General features: G+C 33.4%; 1 protein-coding gene across 1 annotated transcript in view; it reads left to right on the top strand.

The window, feature by feature from the left end:
- Positions 1-3540: 3540 nt before the first annotated feature.
- EMC10 (ER membrane protein complex subunit 10) overlaps positions 3541-27929 on the top strand; it is a 70470-nt gene continuing 46081 nt past the window's right edge. The window contains exons 1-3 of the mRNA XM_065503584.1: positions 3541-3695; positions 3757-3927; positions 3984-4364. Coding sequence (XP_065359656.1) covers positions 3630-3695; positions 3757-3927; positions 3984-4364 — 618 coding nt within the window. The 5' untranslated portion in view covers positions 3541-3629. The remainder of the gene's footprint in view (positions 3696-3756; positions 3928-3983; positions 4365-27929) is intronic.

The following is a 27929-nucleotide window of genomic DNA, read 5'->3' as shown; positions in this document are numbered from 1 at the left end:
CAACCGATGATTTTAAAATTCATAAATATACTAAGTATTGTCATGTTCTTCTTCTTTCTTTTAAAATGTAAACAGTAAAAAGTCGGTATTAATGTAATTTGTTATTGTAAAATTTGTCACTAACCAAAAATAATATTCTTTTGTATACTAAAATGGATCGTTTTTCTTCTTAATATTATCTATTAAGTTAATTTTATGGATCTTTGTTTGTAACTGAAATGTACTTTAAGATGAGCATAATTCGATAGTAATGTAATTTGTTTTTGTAAAATGTTTTTTATATGCTGAGTAACATTTTTGCGACACAAAAGAGACACATTTTAGTATACATATCGAAAATATAACTTCCAATTGCTGGCAGGGTAGGTACTGCTGTCAAAGAGTTGGACTACTTTGTATGTAAATAATAAATAAATGTTTATAAAATTAAGCTTTTTTCTACACAAAATTCTTACAACATTATTCTAACTATTATCGCCTTGATAAAGTTCATTTTTATTGCTAAACATTACAAAATGCGCATCAATAAATGTAGAAACCATGGCCCATAATCATAGTCAAAAATAAAGTACATTTTATGAGAATTAAACTCGACTTTACTTAAGAGTGGACTTTAGGTCTATCATAGACAAGTTAAAGTATACTTCTGACGCTGAAGTCGACTCTAAATATAAAACTAGCTGAAGTTGTTTTTAACTCGTTTAACAATAGCATCAGCTGTTCTTCGCCGAGTAAAAAAGTTCGTCACAAAGTAAAAGATGTTTAAGTTACAAGATATTGGTAGAGATTTTGCAATTATTGAACAGTTATCAATAAAATTAGTACCAAAATATCGTAATTATGATATTAATCTTATCTTTTTCACTTTTCTACAACAAACAACTTTCTTTAGATGTCCCGGTTACTTTTATTCTTTACGTTTTTTGGATTTTTTTAATTTAGTATGTCAGCTGTTCAGCTTTGCCACTTGTCTGTTTTTTGTTGTATATTGTATGAAAACATTTTCTACATTTGCGGTGGCACCCAGTTAAAGTCGGTTCAATTTAAAACATACTTTAATTTTGACTATGGTAGCAAATTAATAAAAAGCTGGTTTTTATTTTAAAGTTGTTTTTAAAAAGAACCGACTTTAGTGTTTGACTATGATTATGAGCCCATGTATTTTTTTACAAGAAATGGTAAAAAGTTGAAAATAGTCGGAAAGTCGAAAATAGACGAAAAAAGTCGATTAACTAAAAAGTCGAAAGTTCGAAAAGTCGACTTTTTAAAAAACGGAAAGGTCGACTTTTTGTTTCAGCTATAGAACCCTAATTTCGATGTTTTTTCGATAATACGTACAGAGAGCTGCGCCGACTAAATTTCACGGCGGCGGCGGTTGACTCCAAAAAAGGTCGGCGGCTAGCCGGCTGTCAGCCGACTAAAGCCGAAAAAAAATTCGGCGGCGGCGGCTTGGAAAATTTATCGGCGGCTCGGCGCAGCCGGCTTACAGCCGTTCGGCGCAGGTCTCTGAATACGTATTCTCAACTTTCATCAATTAACTTGCATGTGTAAATGCAGTGTGAGTACTGTTGTTCAATGACACGTAAATCACAAAGTATAGAGAGGCGTCACGAGACAGAAAATAATATAGTTCTATATTTGTTTAATTTTTAGTAACTGCGCTTTTCATTTTGTTTTAGTCTTAATTTTCTGCCGCAATAATTCAATTTCTTTCCGATTTAGTTTGATGCAATCATTTATTTTTGTAATATTTCACTTTTAATTGCCAGTGTACATGTGGAGTTTTATTTTGTAAATGTAAAAAACAGCCAAGAATTTTGTTTCATTTAAATTTACACGTAAACAATACACACATTTTTATAATTTTCCATTTTAAAAAATTTTGTGCCCAGACTACGAAAAAATTTTCACATTTCTTTGTCTACCAAATTCGTGTTGTATATAGCGTTTTGCTTTAACACATCACTGATATTGTAGTACAAAATATATTGCTATCTCTTTTTATGAGAACTGCCCTAACATCTGATTTGGCGTTTTTTTAACGTCAAATTTGACACTTCTGTATATTCTGTGCGTAAATGTAAAATTTACTGGTTTTTCTTCTAAACTATTATAATAAAATTTTTCCAAGTCGCAAATGGATTTAAAATAAAACAAGTAAGAGTGCTATATTCGGCTATGCCGAATCTTATATACCCTTTACCTTTGTTGTGGATGCATTATTATTTTTTATAATTAGTATATATATATGTACATTGCCCACTTTCAGCGTACAGCATCCTAAATTTATCAAGAACACAAAAAACAACAACAACGGCAAGCGAAACAAAACACCAAAAGAAAAAACAAAATACGCAAGGCAATGAAACCAACACACATCCAAACATACGTTTAATTGTATTAAAAACAACAACAACCAACCAACCAAACATACGTTTAGTTGTATAAAAAACAACAACAACGCCAAAAGAAACAAAACACAAAAAAAAACAAAATACGCAAAGCATGCACATCCAAACATACGTTTTGTTCCTTTTTTGTCAAAGCATGCAATACATTGTGTTTTTTGATGAAATTTTCAGAGGTTGTCTCGGATTTTTGCTCATATCTCCGTTATTTATGGACGGATTTTGCTGATTTTAAATAGCAGAATTCTCGAAAGTATGTCTGACAGAATTGTTGAAGATTTGGATCCCGGAGATATCTGGGGCCTCCAGAAAATTGATTTCAAAAGACAGACAGACGGACATGGCTTAATCGACTCCGCTATCTATAAGGATCCAGAATATATATAGTATATAGGGTCGGAAAATTATATTGTGGAAATTACAAACGGAATGACAAACTTATATATACCCTTCTCACGAAGTTGAAGGGTATAAAAAAAAATTAATTGGGTGTAATTTCCTTATATGCATATGTTGCTTTTTGGCGACATCATTCTATTTCGCTAACATTTACAAAATTAACTTTTACTTGCATGTGTAAACATTCAAACAACTTGTTGACATTTCGAAGTATTTTCGATAATACGTATTCTCAATTATCATCAAATCACTTGAATGTGTAAACAGAGTAAATTGTTATGATAAATATTTGTCAAGTATAGACATTGCTTAACACCGAGTGGAGTTGTCCACACCAAACAAATTCATGTGCGCACAAGAAAATGTTCGTTGTGTGAGCGTATCTATCTATAAGTGGGTAATACCTATTTTCATCTTGTAAATTAATTGGTAAATATTAATTTGTGTTTTCTTCATTCGCAGGCAGTATTCAGAGACCTGCGCCGAACGGCTGTAAACCGGCTGAGCCGAGCCGCCGATAAATTTTCAAAGCCGCCGCCGCCGAATTTTTTTTCGGCTTAATTCGGCTTGAACATAGCCGCCGTTTATGATAAAAGTTCCTTAGTAATTTCATAAAATTTTCCGAATTTCACTTTTTAAATTTTTATTTATTTAGAATTTGAGTATTTACTCTTTAGCCGGCTGACAGCTGTCTAGCCGCCGCCGCCGACCTTTTTTGGAGTCAACCGCTGCCGCCGTGAAATTTAGTCGGCGCAGGTCTCTGCCAGTATTGCACGTAATTATCCGATTTTTCTCAATAAAATTAAAAAAGTAATAAATAAGATGACAATGAAGCTGAGATTATTGTTGATATCAATGTTTTTTGTTGGACTATTTAGTAACTCAATAGTAAGTAATAAAATTTAAATTATTTAATTGTATATTTTTTGTATTTTTTTTACATTTAAAGGCCTACTTGGAATTTGATGGGTGGATTAATATTGAATTAAAACATGCTCTTAATCCAAACGAACTTGATAATTTTGTTTATCGCGCTAATATATCAGTTCCAAGTTTGAATTCTGGATTGTTTAATATAGCTCAAGAAGTGTTAACAAAAAATGATTTAGATAATCTAAAGGTATGTATAAGTTTTACAAATGTTCAAATCTTTTATAACTAATAATTATATTTAAGAGTCTCTCAGTGTCTGATGGATTTTATCGTTTGAAAGCCGTAGTTGAATATCCGAATGGATCGAAACGAACGTTTCTTACTGCAAACAAAGCATGTAATTTACTCAATAGTCAATTGAGTGATGAACTATGGCTTTCTATAGATGCTAATGGTTACGTTAACGCCCTGTCTTTGTCAACATCTGAGGGAGATTTTACAGATTGTACAATGTTGGACTTTTCTAATATGGCCATAACTGAATTTAATACTGATGTGTTAATCAAACATACTGAACTCGCCCCTATACCAGATACTGCTAGTTTTATTCAAAAAATAGAAAGAGAGCGGGAGGCAAGAGAACGAGGAGAAAATAAAGACAACAGAGGATTCTTTGCAAAATACGTAAGTATTTTATCCTTAATACATCTAACGGGAAGGTTGATATAACTATTTGGGAACAAATCCAGTTTTCAGTAACATTTTATATTTTTTACTCTTAATATTCACATTTTCCTTACCCCCATTAAAACGAACTCTTGTTATGTTTTAACCAATATTTACTACGTTTATACGTAAGGCTTATTCGCAAATAAAAATATTGTAATTAGAAAAATTTGCCGTATAAACAGTGAATTAATTATTTATTTGCAAATAGCTAACTCACGAAAACAATTCCTGATTAACGATACTATTTGCAAATAACATTTTAAACGTCATATTTTTTAACGTTTTTGCATTAATTGAATTGTAAGACAAACAAGAATTTTTAATTTTTCATTTTTGCATTTAAAAAAATAAGAATTTTCCGTAACCAAAGTCACACATAAACAGAGAGTTAATTACAAATCATTTTTATTTGCGAATAGGCTACGTATAAACGTAGTAATTTATACATAGGGTGAATTCCAAAATATATGTATGCAATGCAGTCATATCTTTATCAAGACAAAGCATGCAAACGCGTTGTTAAAATTTAAAAAAAACTTATACTGCCTGTTTTTACTTTTTCATACATTTTGCGATATGAAACATTATCAAAGTTTACACGGTTGCGTTAAGAATCGTTCGACTTTTTAAGGTTGCATTGCATACATACAGTGCCGGACTTAAATATTCACACAGCATACATATTTATCTTTAAACTTCCATATTTTTTAAACGAAGGCCACAACTTTCGTACGGGTTTCAAAAAAATATTTATTTATAACTTATTGAAATATATGGAAAAACTAAACATAAGTTGGCACATTTCAGACAAAAAATTTAACTAATGTTTCGAAGTTCGATTTTAAGGGGACAAAAATGTTCACACAGTTTCTAATTTTTAATAGGAAAATAGTTTTTTTTAATAGTTTAACATTTTGTGTAATTTACTCAATGACCCCTTCTCCACCATGTTTGACAGTGTTTACTACATTGTAATTTTCCAATTCAGTGTTTGGGCTTCTCCAAACTCTTACCCTGTCGTCCGATTGAAAAATACTTACAAACAATCTTACAAAAATAAATCTGAAAATTTCTCGAACGTAATACTATTCTTAAATAATATTTTTTAATCGGACAGCAGAGTAACAGTTTGGAGAAGGCCAAACAATGAATTGGAAAAGTGCAATGTAGTAAACACTGCCAAACATGGTGGATAAGGGGTCATGTTGTGGGATTGTATGATTGCATCTGGTGTAGGAAACTTAGTTTTCATCGACGGTTCAATGGACAAAACAGTGTACCTTAATATTTTAAAAGAAAACCTACTACAATGCGCTCTAAAATTAAAGCTTGGGAACGTTTCTATTTTCAACAGTACAATGACCCGAAACACACAGCCCATGACGTCCGAATATGTATAGTGCATAATGTTCCCCACATTCTCCCGACTCCTCCGCAATCACCTGACATGAATCCCATAGAACATCTGTGGGATAAATTTGCCGAACATTTAGAAAAGTACCATATTATTAGTAAGACTCAACTTAAAGAAGTCCTGTTACAAAAATGGCAAAATATTGAAGCCGACGTCACCAAAAATTGGTCGATTCAATGCCAAGACGATTAAAAGAAGTCATTAAAAAGATAGGCTACTCCACAAAATATTAAACTATTAAAAAAAACTATTTTCCTATTAAAAATTAGAAACTGTGTGAATATTTTTGTCCCCTTAAAATCGAACTTCGAAACATTATGTTTAGTTTTTCCATATATTTCAATAAGTTATACTTAAATAAATATTTTTTTGAAACCCGTACGAAAGTTGTGGCCTTCGTTTAAAAAATATGGAAGATTAAAGTTAAATATATTTACATATATGTTACATTTATGTATGCTGTGTGAATATTTAAGTCCGGCACTGTACATATTGGAATTCACCCATACTGACAGTTTTCATACAAAAATTATTTTAAACGACATTATAACTATTAGTTAACACCTAACCAGACTGTGTTAATGGGGTTTAGATGACAAATAGGTAACTGAGAGCCAAAAACATAGGTCTGTTATTATGTATTTATTCCGTTCTATACATTTATTCTTGCCTTTTGTTATTATTATTTGCATTTAACCCGCTACTTTGTTAGCGGAATTATTAAAACTAGGATCGCCTGGTGGTCAAAATTCGACCACTAATAACAAAATTATACAGTTACTTTGAGTATACGCAAAAATATTTTTCACGATTGTGTACAAATACACGTGTATTTAGATGTGCATAAACATGTTGTTGTTGTTTTTCAAGCAAATTTAAAAACACTTTTATGGAAAGAATTTTTAAAAAAAAATTTATATTGTGTACATCTAGAGAAAATAATCTTTTAAACCATATATGTTTCATCAATATTGGTGGACAATAACATACTTAAAAGTGTACCACAAAAAAACGTGTGGCCTATTTATATATAAGATAAAACAAAATAAAGCAATTGACTGTAACAGACTATATGTTAAGTTCGTTTTGCTAAAGCACGACATTGATAATATTTACGTAGCACGATTCGGTGGGTGCCTTATTTTATGTTTCAAGCTTCATTAAATTATTTTTTTTATTTTATTTTCAACAACCTAGCGTATGGCCATTACCGGTTATAAATGCCTACTTACAAGTTTATTAATTATTAAAAATTAATTTAATTTTTTATGGACCTATTTGTTATAAATTAAGAACTATATACAATAGATGTTTGTGTGTGTGCAAAATTGAAAGAAAAAGACAAAATGATTTTTTAGTTTTTTCAATGTAAAATAAGTTTATTTTATTAAATTCAAATTTACCTTAGATATTCTCACAAGAGCTTGTGCACTAAGTTAGTCGTCTATATGGCGTCCACTTAACGAGTGATTTTTTTAAAGCAAAATCTATGCAATTAGTCGCAAAAAATTAGTTTTACCGTTAGCGGTTTTACTAGTAAGGATTTATCTCTACACTTAAGGATGAAAAAATAGGTAGTTAGATAAACCCTAACATAGTATCAAATAAATAAATAAATTTCTAACTTGAACATTGCCGGCCACCTTGCGACGACGAAGTCAGTTGCAACAAACAAATGAGAAATAAAGGTGCTTAAATCTAGAATAAACTTATGTATATGTATTTTATTTATTTATATATATATTTTTTTTTTTCAAATTCAATATTAATATTACGACGAGAGGTCTAGTGACCTTGGATTTAGCCAGAAGTCTCCCGACTTTCCCCATAGAACCGAAGTCCCACAGGCAGATTTTTAAGTCTCCCGACTTTCCCCATAGAACCGAAGTCGCACAGGCAGATTTTTTAGAAGTCTCTCGACTTTCCCCATAGAACCGAAGTCCCACAGGTAGATTTTTTAGAAGTCTCTCGACTTTCCCCACAGAATCGAAGTCCCGCAGGTAGGTTTTAAGTCCCTCGACTATACCCATGAATAAAAGATTCAAAGGTCAAGTAAAATTTTTTTATTTTTTAATAAGGGGATTGGCCAGAAATGACCCATCCAAATAGCGTGTATTGTGCAAGTGGAATTCCCGGGCTCGAATGTATTTTCCCTTTAATTACAGCCGAACTCAACTCTGGCCCGAGCACGAGCGCGACCTGTCCCGATTCATTAAAATTAGGATCAGCTAACTGAAACCTAGTAAATAATGTTTTTATTTCTTCTGAAATAGTTTCCGCGGGTGTCCTGATTCCTGTCATTTTACATACTTTTGCCGTAACTGTGAGTTGAGGATATGCGACATAATAAGGTCTCATTAACGGTGGAGACAGGTAGCTTAAGCTCCTGAACTAATGACTCACACACGTAGGACATGGCTCACATATTGACTTTTAAGGTCGGAGACAGATTAACTACATGTCTCAACGGAACATTAGTTAACGGAACAATAGTACGCGAAGTACTGGACCGAGGACGCGAATCTTTCTTTTGTGGTTTTGGACTTATCTTAGACGACCCTTTGCCTGAAGAGTGCAAAAGGGTGTGATGTTTATCGTTGCATATTTTACATTTTAATGTTGAATGGCAATTGGATGCCAAATGCTTAGTTGATAAGCAACGATAGCAGTGTCTGTGAAGAACCACAAATCTAAGCTTTTTCTCGTGTGGTGACTTCCTAAAGGAGGCACGCCTATATAGCGGATGTTTACCTTTACAATGGAAGCATTTTCCCGACTTGCCTGCGATTAACGGTTTCGAGCCCGAGTGTTCCACTGACGTTGATGCGGATGCTGCCTGGTCTGGAGCCGGTGTTTCCGAAGGAACTACGACACTTGCTTCCACAATGACAGTTGAGGCAGGCAACTCCTGACTTTTGTCATTTGATACGGGTGATGATGTTGGATCCGGTACAGGATTAACCGTAGGTGCCTGATCCTCCACCTCCATGGATTCCTTGTCTGATTCTAACAAAGCATCTTCAAATAGATTGGTTAATGCATCCATATTGCTAGGAACAAGGAAAATTATTTAATATTTTTATTTTAAATGGTTTCATTAGCCAAAACGACTAACTTTGTGATTGGTCGCTTTACAATACCGTCTTCAGTTCGTATGTCCGCGACGCGAACGTGTTGGTCACTTCCAGGATATGTTTTCACAACCCTACCTAATTTCCATGAAGTCGGAGACATCTGTTCATTTTTCAGAACGACTAAATCGCCGATAGCTATGTCTCGTTCCGGCCATTTCCATTTGTATCTTTTGTGAAGATTCGATAGATATTCTTCCTTCCATCGTCGACAGAAGTGATGGGTTAGCGCTTTAACTTTTCGATATCGATTAACTAGACTTATAGGAGATTCGTATATAGAAGGCTTCGGAGAAGCTAATATTGGCGAGCCGATCAGAAAGTGACCCGGAGTAAGAGCTACTGGCTCATTAGGATTGTCGCTCATGGGGCAAAGCGGCCTCGAATTAAGACAAGCTTCAATTCTCGCGAGGACCGTCGATAATTCCTCAAATGTATATTTTACAGACTGGGTTTCTTTTCGAAAATGAAGTTTAAAACTTCGAACTCCAGCCTCCCACAGGCCACCCATATGTGGAGCGCCAGCTGGAATAAATCGCCATGACATTCCATTAATACCGTAAATTGAGCACATCCGAGCACGACTTTCTGCTAAAAATGTTTTGAAATCTCTTTCTAGCTGACGAGATGCTCCAACAAAGTTTGTTCCGTTATCGGAAAACATAGTAGTTGGACAACCTCACCTCGATATAAATCGATTAAAAGCGGCTAAGAATTTATCCGTGGATAAATCCGAAGTTATTTCCAAATGAATGGCCTTGGTTGCAAAACAAACAAAAATGCAGACGTAGGCTTTCAAAATTTGACCCGACCTACCACTTAAATTTTTCATGTCAAAAGGACCTGCGAAGTCAACTCCAGTTGTCGTAAATGGTCGGCTTATCTGAGTTCGTTCAGGTGGTAACGCAGCCATTATTTGCGTACATGTACGTTTACGATCGAGGATACAACGTTTGCAGCGGTTAATAACCGCTCGAACAAGTGTTCTCAAACGAGGTACCCAATACTCGATCCTCAATATCCTGAGCATTAATTGGTTTCCACCATGGATAGAAATCATGTGAACAAATTCAGTCAAAAGAAGTGTAAAGCGACAAGAATATGGCAACAATATGGGATGCCGTTCGGTGTAAACTAATGAAGGTGATTTAGCCAAGCGACCGTTGAGTCTCATGACACCTTCATTATCCAGAAATGGATTCAACGTCAAAAGTGAACTTTTCGAAGATAGGGGTCTTTTTTCCAAAAGACATTTGTACTCTTCGGCGAAATTGACTTTTTGGGCAAGAATGGCCAATCGTAATTTCACTTGTTTCACTTCAATATTCGTAACTGTGGTAGATTCATAAGAGTTTCTATTTCTATGAGCAGAATGGGTTTTATAGAAAAATCTAAAAACATATGCTAAAACTCTAATTGCTCTATCAAGTGAAGAAAATCTCTCTAAAATATCTTCATAATTGGTAAAAAATGAAGCATGCGATTTTACTGAACGAGCTTCCAGATCCGTATCCAATAAAGACAAATTACCCAAATTCCATTTAGTGCTTTTCTCCTGAAGCCAATATGGGCCATGCCACCAAAGATCGCAATGTGACAAATCAGAAGGCGAAATGCCTCGACTTCCCAAGTCTGCTGGGTTCTCTTCTGATTTGACATGGTGCCAATTATGTCTTCCGACAATTTCCTGTATTTTACATACTCGATTGGCGACAAAGGTTGCCCATGAGCAAGGGTCTTTTTTCAACCAAGCTAGGACAATTGTAGAATCAGTCCAACAATAAATTTGGCATAACGGGATATCAATTTCATATAATAATGATTTTAAAAGATCCACCGCAAGCACTGCACCACAAAGTTCAAGACGTGGTAGTGAAATAGACTTTAAGGGAGCTACTTTAGTTTTACTTGCCAGCAAATGGGTAAAGATGTCGCCATCAGGTGTTTCAATTCGGTTCAAAGCGGTTGGGATATCATGAGTCCCATTTAGTACGTCGTCGACATACATACATTTTCTTAGAATCTCCGCCGCTAATGGGTATTTACATTCTACATCGTCAGCTAATTGTAACAAAGTACGAATGGCAAGATATGGTGCGCAATTGACACCGAAAGTTACAGTCTGTAACTCATACTCCTTTATTTCCTCCGTCGGAGAATCACGAAACAAAATTCGCTGAAATGGAGTATGAGACCTATCAAGTCTTATCTGCCTATACATCTGTGTTATATCACAATTAAACAGAAACCTAAAGAAACGCCAACGTAAAATCTGGAGAGCAATGTGGGTCCCACAAACAAACAATCATTTAGACTGTTGCTATTAAAACGTCTAATAGCTGGTGTTGTAGTTTGTTAGTACTTTCAAAATCTAATTTACTTGTTAAATAAATTTGTTTTTGAACATAGTTGTTTTGAATTTTATATTGAAAAAAAAAACAAAAAAATTGAAAAAAAAGAAAAATTGGGTCGAAAGAAAAAGTTTGTTAGATAATTGAGAATTTTGTTTTTTTTATTGAAAGAAAAGAAAAATTGTTGAAATAAATTAAGGGTTAAATCAATTCGTGGTAATATTGCAAAACTGTGATTGTTTTTACATAACAAGATAAAATTATAAAAAATATAAAAAAAAATATTAACAAATAATATGAACGAAAAATTCAAATATTTAAGATTTTAAACATTAACCCTTTAAAAGAAATATACTCAAAAATGTAAATTTTCACAATTTGAAAATATAAAAAAAACTATAAAGAAACAACAAACTTTGAAACAAAAATTTTGAATTTTGAAAAATAAATAAGAATTTAATTCTTATTGACACATAATAAAAACATAAAATAATTATATAAAGAAAATTTCAATGCCCATTAAGATGTCACAAGGAGTGTTTTAAAATCAGAAGCGATGGAATTATTTGTTTAATAAAATGTTGTTAATTTAATTGTATTTAATTTAAAATATTATTATTATTATAAAATTTAAGTGGTGTAGCTGATATGTACATATCAACGATGGACCCAAATATTATGTAAGTTTTTTTTTTGTATTAATTAACTGTTTATAAATTTTAACTTGATTTATAATTTTAACTAATTATTATTTTGATTTTAATGAATTTAAATTTTAAACAAATAATTTTCCACTAAAATTAATTTAATCTTGAAATATTAATGAATTCAATAAAAATGTTATTTTGTGTTTAAGTTGTTTAAAATGAAGAACTAAGTTTCAATTATTTTGAGTTGTGAGATTCATAGGGATAAATGGGTTAATTTGCAGTGTGATAGTTTGCTAAGGGGTTATATTTAAAACTTGGTCGAAATATAACTATGGTGATAGTAATTATCACAGGGGTGGATGTTGACCCAGGGTACATGAGATCTGTTTCCCAAAACAACTTGTTCTAATTATGATGATTAATTGTATCTCATTGGTTGAACCCATATAGATTATAAATTTTTTTAAATAAAAAAAAAATCTTAAAGCTAGCCAAACTAGTGACGTTACAAATGGCGCCCAACGTGGGGCACATGAATTTTCAGTTTAACGTAAACGTAACTTAATTGTCAGTATTGATTTTAATCGTATATTTTGTTTATGAAAATTCAGTTATATAGTCCAATCAAATATAGCCCATGACATGTGATTCGTATCTTGGTAGTATAATTTGATTGTACTTTCAATATCAATACAATTTTGTGTTAGTTTGACAATGAAATGTTATGATGGATTGGAATTAGATTCAAAGTTGAATATTTGTTTGAGAATACTGCATTACCATTTTGAACTTTTGAATTTCACAACTCGAAATTTGTTTTGATTGATTGTTGATATTTTTGTGAAGTTTGTTTTTTTTTACAATTATAATTTGTTTTCTTGATTATTTCATTTTGTAACTTAAATATTTGATTTGTTTTGTTTTAAGGAATTATAAATATTCCAGTTTTTAATTATATTTTTTTTACATTAATATTAAATATTATTAGTTATGAGTACTAATAGACCACATACACGCAGTTTTGCAAGATCTTTGGAGGATATGGGTAATAATAATATGAGTACTGAACGTCGTTCTGTCCAGATTGTTAGTGATTCAGAGCTTAACTCAACGGTTCGACATATTGATGAGCAATTACTGAATGATGATAGGGAGGATGTTCAATTAAGAGTTAGATCTGACTTGACCCATGGAGAAATTAGTGATTTGATTTCAGAGGCAGTTCGGAATCAAGTTTTGGGTTTGATTTCTACTTTGGAACAAAATTTATCTGTTAAGATTAATGAAACTATTTCTCAGTTGATCAATCGGTCTACTATAGAAGGTAATATACCTCAGGGAGATAATTGTCGACGTGTTGCTGTTGATGATGATTCTCAAGTTTTCAATAATAGGCGTGCAGGTAACTTTTATAAACCCTTGGAAATGCATAGGTGGAATATATTTTTTTCGGGTGATGATAAAACGTTAAGAGTTGATGACTTTGTTCGTCGAGTTGAACATATTTCATCTACTCAGGGATATTCTTTAGAGGAGGTTGCTAAAAATTTATATATTCTTTTGAAGGGACAAGCAGCTAATTGGTATTTCCAATGGGTTCAACGAAACGAAGATATATCTTGGGATATTCTAAAATCGGCTTTACAACTGCAATTTAGATCAGGCGAAACTGATTATGATTTAGAGCATCGTATGATGAATCGCTTGCAGAAGCATAATGAGACGTTTGATCAGTTTTATAATGTAATATTAGACCTAAATTCAATGATGTCACGACCCAGATCAGACAGGGATATTATTGAAATAATGAAACGTAATATTTCAAGTAAAATGTTGATTTTTATACATAATTCAGCATCAAAAACATTACCTGAATTTCTAATAGAATGCCGTCGTGCTGAGAAAAATGTTACCAGATTTGAAGCTGGTAATGCCAAATCCGTATTTAAACCTAAAATTAATGAAGTTGAAATTACAGAAGAAGTTATATCTGAAGATAATAATAATTTTGTGGATGCATTAAATCACGGAAAAACAAAGAACATTTCAGATATTACTTGCTTCGATTGCAAGGAAAAGGGCCACTTTGCTTTTGATTGCACACGAAAATCCGGTAGAATTTTTTGCTACCGCTGTGGCAAAGATAATTATGTAGTTTCAAATTGTCCCTTTTGTGCTGAGGGAAACGTAAGAAAGAACAGGAAGTCCGGGGACCCTGTTCAGTAATGAAACCCCCGGAAACTAATTTGATGAATTTTCCACAGGATTTTGAGGATATATTTTATAACAAATGGATAATATATAATGAAATTAGGAGAAATATTTTTAAGACCATAATTAATTCAAAATTAAAACCCATTTCGAACAAAATTTTAAAAACAAGACAAAGGCACCGAGAATTAAAAGAGGAACATAAAACTATTGAGAGTACAATTTTGAAGGATGATAAAGGAGATATTAGGCTATATGCGAAGGTTGAGTTATTTGGTGAAATGGTAACTGGTTTACTGGATAGTGGTGCAACGATTTCCGTTTTAGGTTTAGGATCTGAAGAATTTTTAATGAAACATGATATTCAAATGTGTACTTTTATTTCAAAAGTAAAAACTGCAAACGGATCTACTATGCCGATTATAGGAAAGATCATGACAACTATAAAGTTTAAAGAAAAATCTGAACCTATAACAATATATATTGCACCTGGACTAACACAAAGACTCTATTTAGGATTTAATTTTTGGAGGCTATTTGATTTAGATTCATCTTTAAAATTTGATGTACAGGAAATTGTTAAAGAAATTGACTCAAACGCACATATTTTAACGGATTTCCAAACTAATGAACTTCTAGAGGTAATTAAAATGTTTCCTTCATCGGATACTTTAGGTTTAGGAAAAACTACATTGTTAGAACACGTAATTGACACTGGAGATTCAAAACCAATTAAAAGAAGACATTACCCAATATCGCCAGCAAAACAAAATTTAATTTACTCGGAACTAGATTGTATGATTAGTTTAGGTGTTATTGAAGAAAGTTATAGTTCATGGTCATCTCCAGTTACTGCTGTTATCAAACCAAACAAAACACGCATATGTTTAGATAGTCGGGAATTAAATAAAGTTACTGTGAAGGATGCATATCCGATTCCCAACATCAAAGGATTATTGATGCGTCTTGCGGACACAGTTTTTATTAGTGCCATCGATCTAAAGGATGCCTTCTGGCAAATTCCTTTGGAGAAAACAAGCCAAGAAAAGACCGCTTTTACTGTTGCAGGAAGGCCTTTGTACCACTTTAAGGTAATGCCTTTCGGGCTTTGTAATGCCCCCCAAACAATGATGAGATTGATGGACAAAGTCATTCCTTCAGAATTGAGAGAACGGGTTTTCGTATATTTAGACGACTTGTTGGTATTTTCAAAGAATTTTGAGGAGCATATGGTACTATTGAAAAAGGTTGCCGAATGTCTATCTAAAAGTGGTCTAACCATAAATGTCGCAAAATCAAAGTTTTGTATGAGGGAAGTAAACTATTTAGGTTTCATTGTTGGTGGTGGTATAATAAGAACATCTGAGGAAAAGGTAGAGGCAATTCGAAATTTTAAAATACCTCGAAGCATCCGAGAAGTTCGCCAATTTTTAGGAGTTGCAAATTATTATCGAAAATTTGTACCAAATTTCTCCACATTAGCTACTCCAATTTCTGATTTAATAAAAAAAGGAAAAAAATTTGAGATGACGGATGAAGCATTAGACTCTATTTCAAAATTGAAACAAGCTTTATCATCTGCTCCCGTTTTAATTCATCCTGATTATACAAAACCATTTTTAGTTCAATGTGATGCATCTTCTACTGGGATTGGTGCCGTGTTATGTCAGGTTGATTCACAGGGTATAGAAAGGCCAATATATTTTTATTCAAAAAAATTAAATAAGGCACAGAAAAATTACACGGTTACTGAACTGGAATGCCTGGCTGCTGTTTCTGCTGTTAAAAAATGTAGGCCTTATTTAGAAATGCAACCGTTTAAAATCATCACGGATCATGCCAGCTTAAAATGGCTCATGAATCAGAAAGATCTGTCTGGTCGCCTTGCTCGTTGGAGTTTATCATTAACAGCATACGATTTTGAAATTGAACACAGAAAGGGTTCTGAGAACATTGTTCCAGATGCGTTGTCACGATCATTAGTAGATGACGAAATTGCAGAAATTTCACAATGTATCATTGATGTAGATCTTGATAGCAGTGAATTCGATAGTGAGGACTACAAAATGTTAAGACAAAATTGTCAAGATAATTTGGACTCTTTACCCGACATGAAAGTTTCAGATAAATTCGTTTTTAAAAGAACAGCATTTTCTGAGAGTAATTCAATAAGTGATATGTTAGTTTGGAAACTTTGGATTCCTAGCGGCCTAACGGAAGCATTGATTGCATCAGCACATAATCCTCCTCAGTCTTCACATAGTGGAATTTCAAAAACTCTATTTCGACTTCGTGAAAAATATTATTGGCCAAATATGGCAATTCAGGTTAGAGATTATATTGGGAAATGTGTAACGTGTAAAATGATGAAAGCCCCTAATTTTGTTACCAGGCCACCAATGGGTGAACAAACCGTTACGGAAAAGCCATTTCAAAAACTATTTGTAGATTTACTTGGGCCATATCCACGCTCCAAAACTGGAAATACGCACATTTTAGTAATTTTGGATCATTTTAGTAAATTTAGTTTTGTACATCCTTTAAAAAGAACAGACGCAAATAGTGTGGTTCAATTTCTACAGTGCAATGTATTTAGTGTATTTGGTGTACCAGAAATGATACATAGTGATAACGGTAAACAATTTATTTCTAAACAATTTTCAGAAATGTGTAAAAATTATGAAATTAGACAAATATTTACAGGATCGTACGCGCCTCAAAGTAATGCTTCTGAACGTGTTAATAGGTCGATTCTGGCTGCAATTCGATCCTATGTTGATACCGATCAGACTACTTGGGATGAGAATCTATATTCAATTAATCAAGCTTTACGTAGTACTGTACATTCATCAATTAATGTTTCCCCTTATTTCGCACTATTTGGTCGAAATATGATAGTACACGGTTCGGCATACAAAATTTTACGACAACTAGATAATATGAATGATGGGGAAATAGAGATTGTTAGTAAGCCTGATCATATGAAACTTGTTGATGAAGCGATATCCAAAAACTTAGATAAAGCATATAAAAGAAGTGAACGTGTGTATAATATGAGAGGATTTAGAAATGTAAGATATGTACCTGGCCAGGAAGTATTAAGAAGGAATTTTCAACAAAGTGATTTCGCCAAACAGTTCAATGCCAAATTAGCACCGAAATATGTGAAGGCTAGAGTAGAATCCGTGTTAGGGAATTGCCTATATCGTTTAACGGATTTGAATGGTAAATTTGTTGGAATATTTCATGGCAAGGACATAAGACAGTGAGATTATAATATTTCTTGTTAGGTTATTCTCATTTTTGCCCGGCTGGTAATAAGAGCGTGGGTCGAGCCACACGTTGGAACACATTATTTGAACCCCAGAATTCCAAAACATTTTTTTTTGTGATTTAAAATGTTTTGGTTTGTTGTAGTTTGTTAGTACTTTCAAAATCTAATTTACTTGTTAAATAAATTTGTTTTTGAACATAGTTGTTTTGAATTTTATATTGAAAAAAAAAACAAAAAAATTGAAAAAAAAGAAAAATTGGGTCGAAAGAAAAGTTTGTTAGATAATTGAGAATTTTGTTTTTTTTTATTGAAAGAAAAGAAAAATTGTTGAAATAAATTAAGGGTTAAATCAATTCGTGGTAATATTGCAAAACTGTGATTGTTTTTACATAACAAGATAAAATTATAAAAAATATAAAAAAAAATATTAACAAATAATATGAACGAAAAATTCAAATATTTAAGATTTTAAACATTAACCCTTTAAAAGAAATATACTCAAAAATGTAAATTTTCACAATTTGAAAATATAAAAAAAAACTATAAAGAAACAACAAACTTTGAAACAAAAATTTTGAATTTTGAAAAATAAATAAGAATTTTATTCTTATTGACACATAATAAAAACATAAAATAATTATATAAAGAAAATATCAATGCCCATTAAGATGTCACAAGGAGTGTTTTAAAATCAGAAGCGATGGAATTATTTGTTTAATAAAATGTTGTTAATTTAATTGTATTTAATTTAAAATATTATTATTATTATAAAATTTAAGTGGTGTAGCTGATATGTACATATCAACGATGGACCCAAATATTATGTAAGTTTTTTTTTTGTATTAATTAACTGTTTATAAATTTTAACTTGATTTATAATTTTAACTAATTATTATTTTGATTTTAATGAATTTAAATTTTAAACAAATAATTTTCCACTAAAATTAATTTAATCTTGAAATATTAATGAATTCAATAAAAATGTTATTTTGTGTTTAAGTTGTTTAAAATGAAGAACTAAGTTTCAATTATTTTGAGTTGTGAGATTCATAGGGATAAATGGGTTAATTTGCAGTGTGATAGTTTGCTAAGGGGCTATATTTAAAACTTGGTCGAAATATAACTATGGTGATAGTAATTATCACAGGGGTGGATGTTGACCCAGGGTACATGAGATCTGTTTCCCAAAACAACTTGTTCTAATTATGATGATTAATTGTATCTCACTGGTTGAACCCATATAGATTATAAATTTTTTTAAATAAAAAAAAATCTTAAAGCTAGCCAAACTAGTGACGTTACATTGGACGCATTAAAAACTACTTGCTATCTACCTCATCACTGGGTGATGAGGTAGATAGCAAGAAGATGTCGAGTTTTCTCTAACCGGTCGCATATGATCTAGAGTCAAATATTCCCTAACAACGTCATCATACATATTCTTGATAAGAGGGTTCCGCAAGAGCGAAGATTCAGTCCTTAAAAACTGAGCCCTAACATTCTGTTTAGAGTGACCTAGAAAAAGCGAGTCAGGAAATTCCGGTTTAAAAGGTAATTTTACCACATATCGACCATCAGAATCTCGACGAGTAGATTTCCTATAATTTTCCTCACACATACGATCATGTGCGGACATAATTTTCCGTTTTGGCGGTTCCTCTAATTCCCAAAACCTAAGTAAAATACGGCTTAAGTTATCCTCTTCAGAAAAGTCAACTCTAGTGTTATATACTTGAACCGAAGACTGTGGAACCGGACCGGTGATAATCCAGCCGAAAATCGTTTCCTGAGCCACTAATGTTCCTAAAACGTTTCTAACTGAACCCATTATGATTTGCGGAAATAAATCTGCTCCTAAAAGTAGATCAACTGGTCTGCAATCGAAGAATTGAGAATCTGCCAAACGTATATTAGGCAAATTATTGCGAAGATCATTTGATAAAATGAAAGAAGGTAAATTACCAGAAATGGTTGGTAGAACAAGGGCTATGGTACTCAAAATAATTGAAGAATCCAAGGGCGTGCCAATATAAATGAAACACGATTTCCTTGCTGTTACAGAAATCGCTTGGTTGATACCAGAAATTTTGGCATTCGTCGAATGCGCAGAAATTTTCAAACAATTCTGTACCCGTTCGGAAATAAACGAAGTTTCCGAAGCAGGGTCAATAAGAGCACGAGCCGGGTATGTCATACCCTGATGATGAATATTCACCATCGCAGTTCCTAACAATACTGTCTGGTTTCGAGATATGTGAGCTGTTTGAGAAGATTCTATAGGACTGGAGTGAGTAGGTTGTGATATAGCACTAGTACCTACGCTCGAAGAAGAAGTTCTAGAACTTCCATTTGAATCTTCTGAAGGCTCATTTCTATGTAATAAAGTGTTGTGCCTTTTCTTGCAAATAGAACAACTATGAATACTCTTACACTTTTTCACTTGATGTGTTCGTGATAAACAATTAATACACCAATTATTTTTCTTTACTGTCGAAAATCTGTCCATTACCGAAAGCTTTTTAAATCTTTTACAATCACGCAGAAAATGGCTTTGATTCTTGCACAGACTACAAGAATGCGAAGAAGATGAAGTAGCATGATGCGTATTCACCTTTTGAACTACTGATTTCTTCGTTTGTGGTACTTCCCTAATGTCGCGTAGACACTCTAAAGTCTGAATTCTTTCCGTCAGAAATGCATCCAGATCTTTCCAAACAGACAATACGAATTTGTCTTTTATGCTCTGTTCCTACCCCTACCCACTGTTTATACCCCTTTGTATCGTCTTGAGACCTACAGATGTTTCCTTATCTAATATAGGGAGATTGAAAAGTATCTTTAGTTGGTTGTTAACCAACATACGAGGATTTTCATAAGCAGTTTTAAGGTTGCTCCATGCCATATCAAATCCTATATTAGAGAGAGGATATTTAGAAACTATGTCCTTTGCATCGCCACTTGTCTTTCGTATAAGATGGCACATACGTTCTATGTTGCTAAGACGTGAATTATTAATATACAAAGCTGTAAACAAATCCCTAAACGAGGGCCAAGCCAAATATTCACCATCAAACGTCTCAACATCACAGGGCGGTACTACCAAATTGTGATGCGATTCAGAATTCGAATTCACTACCGGTGAGTCACTAGTTTTTTGAGTCTGTTCATAGTTATGTAAACGTTCCCTAATTTTCGATAAACAATTCACAAACGCAGTATAAGTCGACTGGTACTTCGCTGAAGTAACGTCAATATCATCGGGCTCTGCTGTGTCCGAAGTAGACAAAAAGTCTAAACATTTTTGATAAGTCAACTTAACTGTGTCCATTAAAGTTTTTAATTCATCACTATGAAGCTCTAATGTGAAAACCGTATGAACGTCATCTTTTAAGTCATTGAAATAAGCCTGAAAGCTTATAAGAGCATCAGAAGCTCTAATAAATCTATCAAGTTCTGATACGGACATTATATTTTATTTAAAGTGCTTAAATGAAATAAATTTAATAAAATCGATTGATTAACAAATTTTTAACTTTTTTACTATTGATGCGATTTAATAGCACAAGAATTTTCTAAATGCACAAACAAATTTAATTTAATTTATTTAAAGTTAAATTTGTAATGAATTTTATAAAAAATGCAGTGAAAAAAGTTTAAGTAGTGTAAACAAACGAAGTATTAGTCAAACTGACCGACCGTAGGGTGACAATTTGCAAACGAAGAAGAAGCAGATAATAAATATGTATAAAGTATCTTCTTCTTTATAATTGTTTACACTAAATTTGTAAATTAAATTACACAACAAATTTTAATTATTATATTCACTGTGTTTTTTATTTATTAAATTTATTTTAAATCACTTTAACAAATTTTATTTTTATTCTGACCGTCTGCGTAAACAAAAGAACAGTCGATAAATTTTGCACTAATGAAAAAGGTCACAAAACAAGTGTCAAAATTGTACTGTATAATAAACTGAAGTTGGTAAAACGACCAATCACAACAATACACAAATAATATTTCTGTGTATGTGTATATTTAATAAATAAACTTTTTACTTTACTATTTATTTTATTTTCTTTTTTGCACTTTTATTTTTGTTCACACTTTTAGCACTTCTTTTTATAAAAAATGTATTTATTTACGCACCTTTTGTTTATTTTTCAAATTTAAAAAATTGAAGATTGGTGGTGTTCAAATAAATGGCGATCCTTTGAAGCAAAAGAAACAAATACAATTATTCCAAGTGCTAATAACCAGAAATCCGGCTTCAAAAATCCGGTTCGATTGGACCAAATGTTTGTGTGTGTGCAAAATTGAAAGAAAAAGACAAAAGGATTTTTTAGTTTTTTCAATGCAAAATAAGTTTATTTTATTAAATTCAAATTTACCTTAGATATTCTCACAAGAGCTTATGCGTCTATATGGCGTCCACTTAACGAGTGATTTTTTTAAAGCAAAATCTATGCAATTAGTCGCAAAAAATTAGTTTTACCGTTAGCGGTTTTACTAGTAAGGATTTATCTCTACACTTCTTTAAGGATGAAAAAATAGGTAGTTAGATAAACCCTAACATAGTATCAAATAAATAAATAAATTTCTAACTTGAACAATAGACATAGAGCGGAAACTGGAAAAAAAACTCAAACTAAAAAATTACTCAAAATAATCACACATACGAGTGTTGTTTTTGTTTTCACATAGTTTTTTCTACTAATACATTCTCACCACTTAGGTTTCTGACAACTGAGTTAGGTCTTTGACAGCAGAGTTTCCGCACTATGTCTATTCTCTGTGCTTATGAGTTTCTAAACGTTAAACATTTTTCTGCTCTCTTATGGTTTATGTGTTATACCCCTTAAATATAATAGTTCTGGACAATATTGATATCATTTGTATGTGGAATGGCCCTTCGATTGATATAGAGTGCTCCAAAAAAATAAAATTGCTAATTTTGACCGACCCCCTCTAGAAGAGTTAGGTCTTTGACAGCAGAGTTTCCGCACTATGTCTATTCTCTGTGCTTATGAGTTTCTAAACGTTAAACATTTTTCTGCTCTCTTATGGTTTATGTGTTATACCCCTTAAATATAATAGTTCTGGACAATATTGATATCATTTGTATGTGGAATGGCCCTTCGATTGATATAGAGTGCTCCAAAAAAATAAAATTGCTAATTTTGACCGACCCCCTCTAGAATTGTTCTATGTATTGTAGAAACACGTTGTGTAAAATATTAGGATGATAGGATAACGTTAACTGTTGCCGCAACGACACTGACAAGGGGAAAAATGCAGTTTTTGTAAAAATTTTGTAATTAAATAATTACTTTTGCAAATTAATTTAAAAGAATCGAAATGTGTACAGTGCCTATTTATAGTCAGTCCCATCTGCATCTGAGTTGCCGAGATTGTTCTTAATGGTCAAAACTCGTATATTCGAATTCTAGAGCTTTCGATATTAATGTTAGCAGCTTTATTTAGTGTTGCCATACTTATGAACAATGCTAATCAATCGCATGCTTTTAACATTGTTGATATGTATAACCTTCTAATGATGGAAATGTTTATTAACACGATGAATGTTGCTGGCAGTTGCTACAGACCGTTAAATTCAAATCGCTAATGAAAAATTCGTAACACTGTCCCCCACTTATGCCTGTTCGTCCCGAATAGGCATAGATTCACCTTTTGCATAGGCAGCTAATCGTTCTAAATTTACAACCTCCATTTTTAATCTCGGATCTTGTATTTCTGCATTCTGCAGACCGCGTCGTATAATTTCTTAATCACCATGTATGTTCCATCCCAATGGGTTTGTAGTTTGGGAGGTAGTCCTTTCATACATTGTTGGTTATACTATAGTACAAGCTGACCTTCGTTTAATCCTTCAGTGTTCACAGCTCGATCGTATTTGGCGTTAATTTTGTTGTTGTGTATTTTCATCCGCTAGCGCCCAGATTCATCACTCATCGCTGTCCGCTCAAAAAGGGCACCCGAGTTGTACTGCTGATGTTGACCACGACTTTTGGCTGCTATGCATTGTGTACAATTTGTTATCCAAACGGCAACAGCTTGTTGACAATCCCACCCAATATAAACTTTGTTTTATCTTTTCTACAGTTTTTGTCGCTCCGAGATGACTAGCACTAGGATCCTCATGGAACTCCTTAATTACTTCTTCGATTTTAGATTTCTTTTTATTAATTATTGAATCTGCCTTATTTCCTTAGACCTAACAATAAGTATTTAAATCTTAAATTAAATCTAATTACTCTCTAACAGCATTAATTCATTATTGGCTGATAAGCTCTACGAAGCCTCGACTGCGTCTGGCTCTGAGCTAGAAGTCTAGCAAGCGGATTTGGGTGGCTTTGCAACTTTTTGATATACTTCTCACGGACCCTTTTGAATTCATACTTTACCAATGGTACTTCTAGATCTATGTGGATGTTCTCATTTCTTATGTACCATGGTGCGCCCGTCATGTTCCTAAGAATTTTTGATTGGGCCCTCTGTATAAGTTCAATACTGGTATTACCAGCAGTTCCCCACAATTGGATTCCATATGTCCAAATTGGTTTTAAAATTGTATAGTCCAGGCTTAGCTTTGATTAGTCATTGATTAACCAGTGAAGGCTAGATGTTTTTAACTTCATGTGAAGTCCCTTGGTTTCTATATGACATCGCCAAGTAAGTCTTCTATCTAAGTGAATACCAAGGTATGTAACATAATCGGACTGTGGTATATTTACATTGTTAAGTGTGACAGGTGGACAGCATCCCCTCCTCAGTGTGAACGTTACATGTTTGCTTTTTAACCCATTTACTCGTATTCTCCATTTGTTCAACCATGCTTCCACACATCCAAGAACACTTCCTTGTGGTACTTCTGCTCCAATCCTATATTCTCTTGTCACGTAATCGTTGTACTTAACTGTAAATAAACGGTCCAATAGATAAGATTCCAATAGTTTATGGGTATATGGTGGCAGCAAACATATTATTTTATATACCAGGCCTTTGTGCCATACTTTATCGAAGGCCTGAGCGACATCCAAAAATATTGCTGAACAATATTTCTTTAATTCAAAGGATTTTCTTATCTCTCCGGTTATACGATTAACTTGTTCGATTGTTCCGTGGCGTTCCCGGAAACCAAACTGATGAACAAGGAATATATTTTTCTCATTTAAAAACGGTACGATTTTCTTTTGGAACACTTTTTCGAATAGCTCCGATAAGCAAGGAAGTACATTCAATTTTATACTAAATTTATTTTATGTATATAAGATAAGTTTACATCACATTTTGGAGGGTTCTTAAATAACAATTAAAACTATAAAAAGAACATAAATTAAAATATTACAAAATTTTGAATCATAAGGCATAAATAAAATTAACTTAAAATTTTACTTCAAATAGTGAGTACTCTTTTCGAATTTTTACCCAAAAAATTACGTTGAGCAATAATTTTAATCCTTTGTTCTTAATTATGCCCTCTAGTCTTCTAGGAATAGAGTTTTGGGTCACATCGGGTGATATTTTAGCCACTCTTCCTGCAAAGCTATTATGAGATCATTCCTGTTCCTTATTTCCCTCTCTCTAACTTTTCTGTCTAAATGGTCCCACAAATTTTATATAGGATTAATATCTGGAGGAGTTTCCATCCATTTCTGTATTTATAATATTTTGACTATATTTTCAATCTGTGTGGAATATTTCTATAAACACAATTTTTTGAGATTTTAGTGCATACAATATAATTAAAGCATTCATGTAGTGACTATTAAAAATTTGCACTATTTTATTATAGTGTACCACTAATGTTTAGTGGTAGTTGACAAATTTTCACTACCACTAATATTGTCACTGCAACCCCTCTATTGACGTGTGCCTTTATCAACACTGTGGCTTTCCAAATCGCGAAGATCTCTGCCTGGAAGACGCTACGCTCGTTAGATAGTCTATATGAGGGCTTGATGTCATAGTCGACCAAATATACCTCGGCCCCTGTACCAGAGTCCATCTTGGAACCGTCAGTGAAAACTGCGCACCCATCAAACAGTTGATCGGATCCAACCCACTTATCCCTAGTGGGGAACTCTACTGGGGGTGATGCACCGAAGCTAAAGGTCGCGATCTTATAGTCAGAGATTCCAGATGGAATAATGTCATGACCAATAAGACCTGCCTCATACAATATCATAGTGTGACCTATCCGCAAGAGTTTTACTATGTTGAGCTGCCACACTCTGAACATAGTTCTCAATGGGTAGTAGGTTTAGGATTATATCCAAGGCCGACTGCGGGGTGCTACCTAAGACACTTGTGATGCCCAGACATGCACACCTTTGAGCTTTATTGAGTATAGCCCTGTAGCTACGTTTCCTCATTGCCTCCCACAACACTGTGTAACCATAAGTAATAATAGGTCTAACAACAGAAGTGTAGATCCAATTGACCATACTAGGTCGCAAGGCCCAGTTCTTACCGATTGAGTTCCTGCATGTATAGTAGGCAATGAGGCCCTTTTTTAATCTCTCCTGCGTATTTATTTTCCATGACAGTTTATTGTCAAGGAAGGTTCCTAAATACTTGGCTCCCCCTGATAAACTCAGCTCAACACCTAATTTCGGCAAATTGAAGCTCTCTACCTTGTACTTCCTAGTAAATAACACCAATTCTGTCTTTGATGAGTTGATAATCCTGCTTTCCAGCATTAAGATCCAACTCACCAGGAAGTCGCTAACCCCAAGTTTGACTAACGAGTCCCTAATTTCATATGTCTTTATGTTATTAAAGGCGCCTTCTATATCAAGAAACGCAGCTAAAGTATATTCCCTATGCTTCAGACTGTGCTCTATACAACCGACCACCTCATGAAGCGCATTCTCAACAGGGTTACCCTTGAGGTAGGCATGTTGAGCGTTGCTAATGAGGTATCTATATTGCTCCTTAGATGTAGATCTATCAGTCGTTCTAATGTCTTCAGAAGAAGGTTGTCTTCATACCGGCCTTAGGTATGAAGACAACCTTGAAGATATCCGCCAAAAGGAATAGTGCTTTGTCCGGGATGTTACATAGCATCGCCGGAAATACTCCATCCGGACCCGGTGATTTGTACGGGTCGAAAGTTTTCACCGCCCAGGCTAGTTTTTCCCTAGTGACTATTTCCTTAATTTGTCTAGCGTCATGACTAGTACCCTCAGGCATATTAACCCCATGATCGTCAGCCCTAGTGCCTATACCTTCACAACCAGGAAAGTGCGTTTCCATAAGCAGGGAGAGTGTTTCCGAGCTGGATTCCGTCCATGAGTTGTCAGCTCTTTGAATGTACCTTATGACCTTTGGATCTTTGGATAAAATTCTCCGAAACCTTGACAGCTCATTGACGCTATCAACGAATTCACAATAATTCCTCCATGAACTTTGCTTGGCTCTTTTCAGATCTCCCTTGTATTTATTGAAGCACACCTTGTAGTTGTTCCAGTCTCCTTGTAATCCAGTGAGCTTCGCCCTATTAAAAGATTTCCTAACCGTCGACCTCTGAACTCGAAGTTCCTTAGTCCACCATTTTGTCTGTTTACGCCTCCAGGGAAATTTTATTGGGCATGATGATTCATAGCTCTCATTTAGTAAACGAGTGAAATTGTTCACCGTATTTTCCAAATTGGATGGTATCAGTTCACATGAAGTAGACTGTTCCAACCCAATACGAACCTTATCATAAAAGGTTCCCCAATTTGTCCGCCTAGGATCATTAAATGGTACCCTTGCAGACGAGTTAAAATCCAAGGTGAAGGTAATCCCACTATGATCCGAAAAGGAACAGTCCGTGGATACCCTCCAATTTCTAACGAAATTATCAGTATGGTTCGTCAATGTAATATTTATAACCGACTGCCTATAATTGTTCCTAAACGTGGGCATATTGCCTTTGTTACAAATAACTAGATTATTGACAGTTATGAAATCATAGACGCACTCACCTCTTTTATTAACCCGGCAATTCCCATACCCTCGCCAAAGGGAGAATCAATTTGTTTTTATTAAAAATAGTAAAAATACGTCTAGTTTACACTATAAATAAGTTTAAAATAAACAAAAATATAGCTAGTTGCGATTTTATAGCGGGGTCACCTATAGGTGACACTGGGCAGAAAAAAAATAATTTTCTAAAAATACTTGCTCACATTGTTAGACTGAATATCTAGCAGTATTTATTAAAAAAAATTATTGTGATACTTACCCGTTTGGCATTTTCATAACAACTTATTTATCATAAGACACACACCAGTATGTTAAAATCAAAAACACTGCTTAAAGATTTTTATAAATCCCCTAGTTAATAAAATTCTAGCGTTGCCAAAATAAAATCAGATATAAAACAGGATCTTGTATGTATATAAATAATATCAATATTTATCAGTGATATCTGTTTCTATGTTTAAAACTACCGTTAATCTTTGTCACCTGTAGGTAACAC

The sequence above is a fragment of the Calliphora vicina genome, chromosome 3, assembly GCF_958450345.1.
Source record: "Calliphora vicina chromosome 3, idCalVici1.1, whole genome shotgun sequence".
In the NCBI taxonomy this organism is placed as follows: domain Eukaryota; kingdom Metazoa; phylum Arthropoda; class Insecta; order Diptera; family Calliphoridae; genus Calliphora; species Calliphora vicina.
The sequence above is the reverse complement of the archived record's forward strand: the minus strand, read 5'-3'. Positions and strand labels throughout refer to the sequence as shown.